This window comes from Lactuca virosa, chromosome 2, assembly GCF_052849685.1.
Source record: "Lactuca virosa cultivar CGN04683 chromosome 2, Lactuca_virosa_CGN04683_v6, whole genome shotgun sequence".
Taxonomy (NCBI): Eukaryota; Viridiplantae; Streptophyta; class Magnoliopsida; order Asterales; family Asteraceae; genus Lactuca; species Lactuca virosa.
In genome coordinates this window covers 208,694,563-208,706,883 of record NC_136427.1, presented here as the reverse complement: position 1 = coordinate 208,706,883, position 12,321 = coordinate 208,694,563, and the positions used below count along the sequence as shown (strand labels likewise).

The 12,321-nt window shown below is 40.2% G+C and overlaps 2 protein-coding genes across 3 annotated transcripts; both read right to left on the bottom strand.

Moving 5' to 3' along the window:
- Nucleotides 1-713: 713 nt before the first annotated feature.
- On the bottom strand, nucleotides 714-2,054 carry LOC145158180 (uncharacterized). The gene is made up of 2 exons (XM_079077114.1): nucleotides 885-2,054; nucleotides 714-809 (listed from the first exon to the last, which is right to left on the bottom strand). The coding sequence occupies exons 1-2, from the start codon at nucleotides 2,052-2,054 to the stop codon at nucleotides 714-716; spliced, it is 1,266 nt and encodes a 421-aa protein (XP_078933240.1).
- Nucleotides 2,055-3,371: 1,317 nt separating this feature from the next.
- On the bottom strand, nucleotides 3,372-6,818 carry LOC145160100 (uncharacterized). 2 transcript variants are annotated; one of them, XM_079079207.1, is made up of 7 exons: nucleotides 6,700-6,818; nucleotides 6,498-6,609; nucleotides 5,257-5,754; nucleotides 4,982-5,116; nucleotides 4,214-4,854; nucleotides 3,740-4,120; nucleotides 3,372-3,609 (listed from the first exon to the last, which is right to left on the bottom strand). In XM_079079207.1, exons 2-7 carry the CDS (start codon nucleotides 6,607-6,609, stop codon nucleotides 3,574-3,576), a joined length of 1,803 nt encoding a protein of 600 aa, XP_078935333.1. In that variant the 5' UTR covers nucleotides 6,700-6,818; the 3' UTR covers nucleotides 3,372-3,573. The 2 variants fall into 2 exon arrangements, with proteins under 2 accessions (XP_078935333.1, XP_078935332.1); XM_079079206.1 differs by having other exon boundaries at nucleotides 3,372-4,120.
- Between the last annotated feature and the right edge of the window lie 5,503 nt (nucleotides 6,819-12,321).

Here is a 12,321-nt window from a genome sequence, read left to right as displayed (position 1 = left end):
GCCATAAATTTCTACCATTCACAGGTAGTATATTGTTTGCATATATGGCCTTGAACCTGTCCACATTAAACCACTCACTTATGAATTGAACAGGATCTTGTCCATTGAATAATATTGCACACTGTGCATGTACACATGGAATTCCTGAGATATCCCAAAGCCTACAGCTGCACACTTTGCTTTGTAAGTCAACCACGTACCCTTCTAATCCATTCCTGGCTTCAAAAATAGATGGTCCACTTCGATTCACATTCCAATTCCTACAATGACATTACTAAATGAAATCAGAACAATGAAATTAGAATAATGATGATCAGGAACAAGAAAAATGCTAAGACAAACCTCAAATCCTCTCCAAACTTGTTCATTTTCTTGATAGCAGCTGGAAAAACCACTGATTCCCACTTTTCTGCCTTTTGTAACATATGGTAGAACCTATCCATCATGTACAACCTAATTTCTTCAAACATTGCTAGAAGGGGTTTCTTTCTAGCATCCAATATGATGGCGTTGAAGCACTCTGCAATGCCATTTTCAACTGCCTCGCATGCTACATCAGTCCTAAAAAATGCCCTGCACCATGTCTGAGGATGTCTTGCAAGCAAATGTTCATAAGCAATGGGAATAACCTCTTTTATATCATCCATTTTCCTCAGAAATTCACTCTCTACATTTGAAAAGGAAGCTGCCCAGAACATATTCTTGAACTCCACTCAAGAATAGGTCTTCCTAAAGTTAGCATATATGTGTCTTGCACACTGTCTATGCTCCACATTTGGTAGTACTTCCTTGGTTGCTTCAAGCAATCCCTACAATGTAATGAATACATAAACATATAAGATGATGGTAAGGAAAAACAATAAATATGCTAAGAAATTACAAACCTTATGTTGATCAGATATTACAGTAAACCCTCCTCCATCTAGCAGATTAAGATCCTCTGTGAGCAGTTCCAGAAACCATTTCCAATTAGCTTTGTTTTCAATGTCAACAACTGCCCAAGCAATTGGATAAACTTGGTTGTTTGCATCCCTCCCTATTGCTGTGAGTAATTCTCCTTTACATGTCCCTTTCAAGAAAGATCCATCTAGACCAATTACCCTACGACACCCTATTTTCCAACCTTCCTTGATTGCTTTAAAACACAAATACATCCTGTGAAAGTATGTTGTTTGATCTGGATTTACAGTGACACCCACTTGGACAGTGCTACCAGGATTTGACCTTAGTAACTCATGACAATAGTCCCACACCCTAGCATAATGTTCTGTGAGTTTACCATCTATAATGGTCATTGCTCTACACCTTGTTCTGTAAGCCTTAGACCAAGACACACCACAATGAAATTTGGTCCTAATTATTGATTGCATCTGCTTACACTTCAAGTTAGGTTTCATTATCAACTCCTTCAAAAGGTGTCTTGCTAGCCATCTGGGACTCAGTAAATTTGAAATATTGAAATTTCTAACACATTTGTGCTCATCAACTAAGGTTTTAATCTGAAAAGACTTTACTTGAGTCATCCAGGAAGCATGAACTCTGAATGGACAGGGTTGAGACTTCATCTTAGAACCACATTTGGCAGTTAATCTCACAGTGTCACACTTCGCAAATTTAATGTTATACCCTGACTTAATAGCATAATTAGTGAGACATTGTTGCAACTGATGTGGTGATTCATACCTTTCACCAAGAAGGGGCTTCATCTTATTCCACTTAACTGATAGGTCATGAATGGGGAAGCCTGCACCAACCGCATCTCCCAAATCAAGATCATTAGCCCCTGCTGTGTCATCGATTTCCTCTTCTGAACCAAACCCTTCTTCATCTTCATCAACTAAGTTATTGTCTTCATCGACTTCATTATCTTCATAATCGGAACTGAAGTTAAGGAAAGCATCATTGCATCTCTCTTTACCTTGTGTCTTGAAATCATCTTCTTCCATTTCCACATCTATGTGCTCAGTATCGAGCACCTCCTCATCATCTTCGTATTCTTCATAGTCGTATTCTTCAGATGACTCATGGTGAACTTCATCTGATTCGACAGCCATTGGGTTTTACCTTCGTTTCTCTCAGTAAAACCCTACTTTCTTCGTGTTTCACTCTGTAAAAACCCTAACTTTTTCTCTCAATTGATTTACCAGACGTCGAATGCAGTGGAAATGGAAGGGTAAAACTCTCTTGTACACGTAAGGTGCCACATGCGCATAGTACCGGTTAGATACCGGCTAACCCATTAAATATCCCGTGTTGATTACGTTTACCGGTATTTAGGACTAAATTGCAAAAAAAAAAAATATAGGGGCAAAATCGATTATACGGGCAATACATAGGGACTTTATTGCAGTTTTCCCTTTTTTCTTTACACAATCAAACAAAAATTCTATATTTGTAATGAGTCGAGATCTATGCAAATAGAGTTGTGAGAAGGGTTGTAATAGCAGCAGACTCGGTGGAGAAAGTCGCATTGGAGCAGACCGATGGTGCATTGTGGTGACCTAGAGGACGGATTGTAGTGATGGAGGAAAATGGAATGAAATGAAATGGAACTCAAGAACACATTTCCCCTGTATTATACTTTCATTCTCTTTCATTTCACTACTTAAATTAACTCGAGAAGAGGGTGTTAGTCAAGACATTACAAGTAAATGTATGAGTGAGTATAAGTATGTTTTGAATGCGAGAAAAGCCTTTGCCAAAAGAAACATCAAAATGATGAAAGCAATTTAAAATCTGGGGATAACCCTTGAAGATTTCACTGATAGGATCAAGCTATTAGCCAAAATTTAAAGAAATCAAAGGTATGGTTTACATTATGAGCCCTAGTTGTGGTTTTCTTGGAATTTAGCTCAAATGGGTATTGAATCTTGGATTCTTGTTGAAATTATTCGATGGCTTATATTGTACGTACAGTTAATTTTTTTTTTGAACCGGCAAATACAAATATTATAATCTACTTCTAAACTAACACCTAATTCCACCTATGTCCACCACGGGACTTGAACCCTCAACCTCAAGGAGGTAGGGCACCACCTGATACCGCTGGGCTAGAAGCCCTTTGGTGTACGTACAGTTAATTTAGTGTGTGTACTTAGTCATTGTTTAGTGGCAGCGTTGGAATATAACAACCCATGGCATAGACGTGGCCAATGTCTGGATATTATATAAAAATCTAGTGAATTACACGGTTAGATGGGATGGTAAGAAAAGTCGTGGCCTATGTGAGGAATTCATTTATTTGATTAAAGTGAGTTTTGGGGCTCTCATATCATACATTTCTTGTCTCACGCCTTCCAAAACCCGATATCATTGATCAAAAATATAATGTCACGTTTTTATGTGTTATCTTATGAATCTAAACAAAGCCATTGCAACAAACACGAGTGAATCATATTACAATAACTTTTTTTTAAACTTACAACAGTTTCAATATTTTAGTAGTACATCTTGAAATGAAAGGAATTGTGAATGGGAATCTACGACGATTAGGCTTACAGTTTTCATCGTAAAGAATATGTTTCTTGGGCCGGAAGAGGTACCTTGAAGTATATGTTGAGAAAAAGACGTCTTTTAACAAAGAAAATTGTAGTGTAGCGTATAGGATGACTGGTAAAGCAGAAAAAAACGTAATAAGGATCGGTATCCATTTCAATTTGTTGTGGTATAGCACGAAGAAGCTAACACTAAAAGCAATCATCATGGTTGTTATCGAGAGGAACAGTGTTGCTAGACCTACCATCAGCTTTTTGGGCAATGACTCCAGGAAATCACGTTCGGCATAGCGTGATGTGAGTATGGATAAGAACATGAGGATCGAAGCTGATGAAGAGAACAAAGAAATGGCATCTGCCACTACGAAAATGATAAAGGCTACATTTTCAAAAAAGATTGGGATACCATCGTCCTGATTGTATCCACCTGGAACTGTGAAAGCTGCAGCAAATACAATGGTGGCAATAAGTGCAGCAACCACCATACATTGACTAGCGGTATCTTTCATCCAGTCCTCTCCTTGTTTGACTAGATCTTTGTGTTCCTTGGTGAATAACTCGTGTGGTGTTAGTCCATCTTTGTTCCTCCGTTCCCGATAAGAAGGAGGGATCATCTCCTCCACTTCCTGTGACAACGTGTTATATGTCAATGTTAGATGAAATGAAGTGATGTAAGGGAAAAAGAAAGAAAGATGGTGTGGGGAAGAAAACATATATACCTTGAACCATAATAGTTCTCGTTGCATTTGAAAAGCAACTCCAGACACATCCTCAAGTCGCCTTTTCTTAGCAGTCTTCCCAACTAAATGCAACATAATGTTGTCATTTTTATCTTTGAGAGGAGTTATGAGATCCTTCATTGAGCCTATCTCATACAATAAGTTGTAGATACCCTCATGACGATGTTTGACAGCAGTGTGAAATATGCTTTGATTGTCATCGTTTACTTTCCATATTATATCAGGATACAGGCGGATGAGCTCAATAATAAATCTAGTATTTCCCATTTCAGCAGCAACAAACAGTATTCGAGAAGAGTACTTTGGTCTTGCATTTTCCTGCAAGGCTACATTCGTATTGTTTGTAGTTATAGCAGCATGCTCTTTGTTTATTTTCCCACTTTCATCATGCTTTTTGGCAATATTTTCTGAAATTTTTTGTAGTAGTTGTAGAGTTTGTTCCGTGTCAGAAGCTGGCTTGTCATCTTTCTTAATGGGATCAGGCTGCCCTCTGATTATGTTATCGATATCCTTTGTAGGTTTCTCCGCAATTGCTCCCCAAATAATTTTTAGTAGTTCCAATGCATTAGCTTTACTTTCCATTTTAGAAGGTCCCACCTTTGGATGAAAGCAAGTCCAAACTGAAAGCAACAATGGGAAAAAAAATCCAAAGGTGGGCTTAGCTAATCTCAATTATCAATATTTTGTTTCTAGCTTTTTAGACTGAAGATGTATGTATAATCAATATCAAGGTGTTGAGATCTTTACCCCAATCGATAGTTCTCCTGATGATATTGGATTCTGTTGCAGCAAATACATCAGTCTTTTTAGCCAAAACTCCAAGTACAGTATTCCCACTAAGACCAAGATCTGGGTACGCTTTCACTATCTCCAGTGCAATATCTAAAAAAGATTCAACAATCACTTTGTGAGGGAATACTACTATGACAAAAGAGTAGATACAAAGAACACTGATGAATAAGAATGATGATAAACAACATAGAGAATTTGTAGGTGTAATAACTAAATGCTAAAACGCTTACCAAACATATCAGTCTCCACACATTTCTGAAGAAGCCAACCACGGTTCTGAGGTGTCCAACAATCATCACGCAAATTCTGGGAATATCCATACAAACACTTGGCTGTCTCATAATGTCCAAACAAGGCAGCCATATATAATGGCGTCATTTCTCCACTACCAGTGATTGCCACCAAAGCCCTGTTGCTTTTAACCATAATCTCAACCATTTTAACATTGCCAGCTGCAGCAGCTAAACACAGGGCAGTGTTGGAACTGGTATTTTTAAGTTCCAGGTCCTCCTTTTTCATCTTAGTTATCAGATTTTTCACAAATTCTTCAACCTGTTCGGTGCTTTTCGCCGATGCAGCAACATGAAGTGCTGTTTCATTATTTGCAGTGATACTATACCTAACTAACTCTGGCTTTTTATTAAGAATTTCTTCAGCAGCTGTCCAATCGCCTGTAATTGATGCTTCATATAGAGGGATAGCGATTTTGATGTACTCTTTTCTAGTTCCTTTAAAATAAAATCCAATGCAAAGTTAGCACCAATTCATCCAGGGACAATATTTGTAATATTCTTTAACTTTTCACCATAATTAAGCATCAATTATAGTTGCGTACAGCCACTTTGAATCCTTCAATTTGGTTTAAGAACACTATAATTTTGGTTTTACTTGTTGGCGCCTCTGAATATTGAAACTAACATATTATATTCGTCCCTACCAAACCTAAAATGACTATGTTGCCCTTACCAATTTCTTTTTGTAAATTTATTTATTTATTATTAATATAAATTTAAAAAAGAGTAAAAACCAAAATAGACCTCATTTTTTTAAAATGCGAATAAGAAAAAATTAATAATAAACAAAAAGAAAAAAGAAACTGATAAGGCAATATATTATTCTCATTTCAGGTTTGGTTGGAATGAAAAACAAAACATAGAGATGAAACTAAGATTGGGTCAAACCACCGAGACAATTTGTGTGATTTACATTTACTCTATTATATATGACAACTGAAAATCAATTCATCTTAACGTAGACTTTCTAGGAAACAGCACTGGCGTTTCACTGTTGATTTTACCCTTGTTTGCAAAATTTGCTATTTTCCGGAAGGAAACCGAAAGGAAGCTATAAACACTTATCTCAACCATGGGCAAGCGTGGGGCAATAGTGCAAAGGAATCGTTTCTTTTTATAAAATGTGGTGTTAAACAGCAGTAGACGAAGTAAAGAGTAAAATGGGTAGCAGAATTTACCGGTAAGTAGATCTGGAATAGGTTTTGTAGGATCATGTGAAGCAACCGAAATTCTGATATCCTGCGGATCAGGGGTTAAGGTTGGGGCTAATTGCCCATCTGTTTGCGCCATCTGCACAGGGACAACATTCATGATTATAACCCTACAAATTCCTTCACACCATGACTGGAAAAACAGAGGATTTCGTGCAACTAACAATACCTCTGCGTCAGCGAGCGATTATTACGTATGAATTAATGAATTTGAAAGAAGACTTGAGATTGATTATTTGAACATGCATACAGTATACTATGATTTATATACACCCTCTCTTCCATAAGTCAACGTTGTAAGTCTTTAAAAATTAATTCTTCTGCCGATCAATAATTAGAGACAATTAGCTGTTCTAAATAAGAAAAAATAATGACAGCTGATAATAGCCAAAAAAAAAAAAAAAAAAAAATCAAATATTTCTATAATTTTATTTTAGGGTAAATTATACGAATGGTCCCTGTGGTTTAGGTTCATAACAACTTTTTTTTAACATGGAGCATCCTTATAATTTGTTTTTGTTTCGAATTTTAACCTTGATCGACTTAAATTGACCATTATACCCTTATATGTTTTTTTAATTTTTAGTAGTTTATTATTATTAATAATATTATTATTTAAGTTAGATATAAAACAAATAATCTTTTTCTCTCCACATTGATATACAGCTGACTTCACCTTCAGAACTCTATGGCCTCCATTAACGACCATCTCTCCAGTTTCCAATGACTCCAAATCCTCACATCCGATGACCACCTTTATTATGCACTCTCGCTCTGCCGCCTACGCCTCCTACTATCGACCTCCTCACCCCTTTCTCACACTCTCTTTGATTCATTCATCTTGAAACAATATCAATTTCTCACATTTGGGGGGGGGGGGGGGGGTCACCGGAAGGGTACCAATATGCTCTAATCGGTTGTATTTTGCATCTCCAACCCTCACCATGTTGAATATTCAAACACCATTTTGAGACTAAACGATCTAACTTCCTTTTTGGAAGACCTAATCAACTGTAGTTTGCATCTTCAACTCACATCTTGAATAAACCAGAAAAGAATTGAAGACCTATTGCGTCCTCCACGAGACCTACGACGTTGCAACCCATGTTCTCTCCCTACTCGATATATATATATCCCTCTATATCACTTGTTCTTGTTCGGTTTTGTACCTGAATAACATGGGTCGAAATAAGAAAAATAAATTAGGTATTTGTTTTTCAGATATCTGTAGAAATTAGGGATATGTTTTCGGATCCCAAAATTGATTTCAATTTCTCCACAGTTCACAATCTTCCATCCGAAAATGATGTTAATATACATCAACGACCGAGATTTTGCTAATCACTTGGCTGGATTGGAAGTCATGTGGAGGGATTCTATAACATCTCAAAATACTAATAAAAAATCTCATTTTCAAACCACCGGAAATCATACAATCATTTGTTTCAAGCTAACCAATGTTTAAATGTATTCCCAAATATCATAGTGAATCAAAACAGATAATGCATCTCTACCCAATATATCTATATCATCTTTCATCTCTCATAATTTATACCATCTTTCATCTCTTATCATCTATATCATCTTGCATCTACCCATCTCCAAGGTTGTAGAACTCGTTACTCGTTACGTGTTCGGCCGACTACTGAGTAGCGAGTACTCGGAAGTACTCGGGGAGTACTCGGATTCAGTAATGCATGTAGAAATATTTTTATGGAACTTATATATGTCAAAATCATATGTTAAAATCTTAACTTGGTTGAAATATCTAAGAAAATTAGATACATGTGAATACACAAAAACTGAAAAACACATAATGGTCTCACTTCGTGAATACTTACTGAAAATTTAAGATATATATATATATATATATATATATATATATATATATATATATATATATATATATGTAGTAATTATCACATGTGTGTATTAAATAGTAAATCGTTAAGTATATTATACATATTAATCACCGAGTTGACCGGGTTTGACAACACTGCTCAGTTCAGTAAGGGTCGATCGGGGAGTACTCGGGATTTTATAACTCGCCTCGGTAAGGGGTCGAGTAGCGAGTACTCGGAGGAGTAATCGGCCAACTCGACGAGTTTTACAACACTGCCCATCTCTACCCAATATAATTGTAGGTATAAAAATACATATACAGTTTTGTGACACCTAAAAATTCAAGCCAATTTAAACTTTAAAAAAAACAGTTTAATCTATTAAGTCATTACATAGTTTGTTTTCAAAATACAGTTATCAGAGTATCCCAGTATCAAATCATAAAAGTCATAACAGCGAGAGGAGTGGTACGATCATGCCTTCGCCTTCCCGCGATCACCAGAGGTACCTGAAACAACAACTGAAATTGTAAGCTTGAAAGCTTAGTGAGCTATCCCCCAAAATACCAACCACATAACCATGTCATATAAACATATAACCAAACAACAAGCATAATGAGCCTTCAGCCTGACTGGACCGCCTCGTAGGCCTATAGTCTATCTGGACCGCTCTCCGAGCCTTCGGCACGTCTGGACCGCCTCGCGGGGCCTTCAGCCTATCTGGACCGCTCACCTGGCCTTCGGTCTGACTATCATACCCTATTGGGTTTTGTAGTCTATCCGGACCGCCCTGGGTATGTTGGCCTTCAGCACAAAGCAGGACAGCCTCAACCCAACACCCAAATCAAACAACATGTGCATATACATTCATAGGCTATCATAATAACAGATCAAATAGCATAGCAACGTCCTAAACCAGGACTCCGACCTACCCAGGTCATATCATAGCATAATCCTGTAACTAGGATATCGACCGAACCCGATCACTAAGCATAAGCATATCACCATCCTAACTAACAGGATGCGAAACGATGCACATATTATGTAATAATCCAAATACAAATCCATAAGGGCCGGCCTTGGTGCCTTAGACCCTGTTGATATAGTGAGGATAACTCACCTTGCAACTGACGTCTGAAAATAGAAAGCTCAACTCTCGGATCACCAACACGAACTCCACCACCTATAGTTACCATAAAACCCTTTTTCATAAATCTCCGAATTACCAGAATACCCTCAGAAGTCAACTGGTCAACCCTTGGTCCAAGTCAAAGTCCACAGTCAAAGTCAACAGTCCATGTTGACTCGACTCGTCGAGTGCAGTTCACCGACTCGTCGAGTCCTTCCTGAACTCGAGAAGTCGTGAAATCCTTGATTGGCTCTTTGAGTTCCCCTTTAACTCGTCGAGTTCATACGTGTCCAAGAATTGGGAGAAACCCTAGCCGACTCGCCGAGTCTTCGAACGACTCGCCGAGTTCAAGGCAATCTTCAACGGACTCGCTGAGTTGTTCATCAACTCGTCGAGTTCATGACCATCTTCAACGGGCTCGTCGAGTTGTTCATCCAACTCGCCGAGTCCTTGCAGAGCTTTATCCATGCAGACGCTTTTTAAGCCATGGCAAGGTTCCAGATTACAGATCCAAGCTTCTAAGGCACGTTTATCACGTAAAGTTGCAAACTTTACGCACATGCAAGGCTCTAAAGGCCCTAAATGACCAATCTAAGCTTCCAATGGAGCTTTACACCTTGGGAGAGTCTCATCCTTGCACAAGCTGGAAACTTTATGGACTAAGAAGCCCAAGGGAGCTAAGTTCTGAAGTTACAACTTCAGATCTTAGCTTGCACACAAGAATAGCTTCCAATCATACCATGAAAACCCTAGAATTTGTCCAAAGAGGGGATCTAGAGTGAAATGAGGTCAGGGTAACGATTTATACCTTCCAGAAGATGCCCAATAAGGTAGATTTCAGATCCCACAAGCTCCTTGCTTCTGAATACTTGCTCTCCAAGCTCCTTTCTCTACAAAATCCTCTTCCAAGCTCAAAAATACACAAATGGAACACACACACTCGATTAGGGTTTGAGAAGGACAAGAAGCAGTAAAGGGGAGGCTGGGGGAGGCCAATGATCCTTTAAATAGGGTGCAAAACCCCGAGATTTAGGGTTTCATCTGCCAGCTCCTACTCGTCGAGTCCCTTCTTGGACTCGGGGAGTAGGTCACTAAAATACGTGGACCAACCCGCTGCTACTCTACGAGTAGGGCAATCAACTCGTCGAGTAGCCCTTGAAATCAAGAAATTCACACATTAAATCAATACCTGAGAAACGGGACGTTACAATTCTCCCCCACTTAAACTAGACTTCGTCCTGGAAGTCTGCTGCAGTGAATAACTCCGGGTAATGCTCCCGCATTTCAGCCTCCGTCTCGCACGTCCACTCGGACCCCCTCCGATGCTCCCACTGTACCTTCACCAAAGGTATCTCCTTATTTCTCAGAATCTTCGTCTTTTTCTCCAGTATGGCCACATGCCTCTCTACGTAATTCAGGCGTTCATCAACCTGAATATCATCCAGCGGCACCACCTCCTCTTGATCCATAATGCACTTTCGCAGCTGCGAAACGTGGAAAGTGTTGTGTATCCGACTAAGCTCCTCCAGCAGCTCTAGCCTGTAAGCTACCTTGCCAACCCTGGCAATGATCCTGAACGGCCCAATATAACGGGGACCCAATTTTCCCCTCTTCCTGAAGCGGATCACACCCTTCCAAGGCGAGACCTTCAGGAGTACCATGTCACTGACCTGAAACTCTAACTCGGAGCAGCGCCGGTCGGCGTAACTCTTCTGCCGACTCTGAGCGGTCTGTAGTCGCTGCCTGATCTGCTGAATCTTCTTGGTATTCTGCAAGACCACCTCCGTCCGACCCATCACCCTGTGACCAACCTCACCCTAACAAACCGGGGTGCGACACCTCCGCCCGTACAACAGCTCGAATGGCGGGGCGCCAAGGCTAGAATGATAGCTGTTGTTGTAGGCGAACTCCGCAAGCGGTAGGTGAGAATCCCAACTCCCACCGAAATCAATGACACACGCCCTCAACATGTCCTCGAGGGTCTGAATAGTCCGCTCGCTCTGGCCGTCTGTCTGTGGGTGGAATGCTGTGCTGAAGTGCAACCGCGTTCCCAGCTCCTCGTGAAACTTTTGCCAAAAGCGGGAGGTAAACCTGACATCCCGATCAGAGACAATGGAAACGGGAACCCCATGGCGAGACACGATCTCGCGAACGTACACTTCGGCTAATTTCTCGGCCGATGAGCTCTCCCGTATGGCCAAGAAATGGGCACTCTTGGTCAATCGATCCACGATGACCCATATAGCATCAAACCCCTTCGCCGTCCTCGGCAACTTGGTAATAAAATCCATCGTGATCTGTTCCCATTTCCACATGGGTATCTCCAGGGGCTGCAGCTTGCCATGCAGCTTCTGATGCTCGGCCTTGACCATCCTACAGGTCAAGCACCTCTCGACGTACCAAGCGATTTCTCGCTTCATGCACGGCCACCAATAGCTCAAACTTAAATCCCGATACATCTTGGTGGCCCCCGGGTGAATAGAGAAATGAGACTTATGAGCCTCCTCCATAACCGTCTGCCTAACCCCACCCGACATCGGAACCCAAACCCGACCGCATCGGGTCAATAGTCCCCGACTATCCTGCACGAACCGGGTATTCTCGCCCTTGATCCTCTCCAGCTTCCAATTTTCCGGTCGTATGCCCTCAACCTGGGCATCCCTGATCAAACTCACAAGCAGAGAATCCACCGCTATCCTCATACATACCGCTGGGGTGGAAGACCCAGCTGACTTGCGGCTCAAAGCATCCGCAACTACATTCGCTTTACCAGGATGGTAAAGGATCTCGCAATCGTAGTCCTTGACTACATCCAGCCACC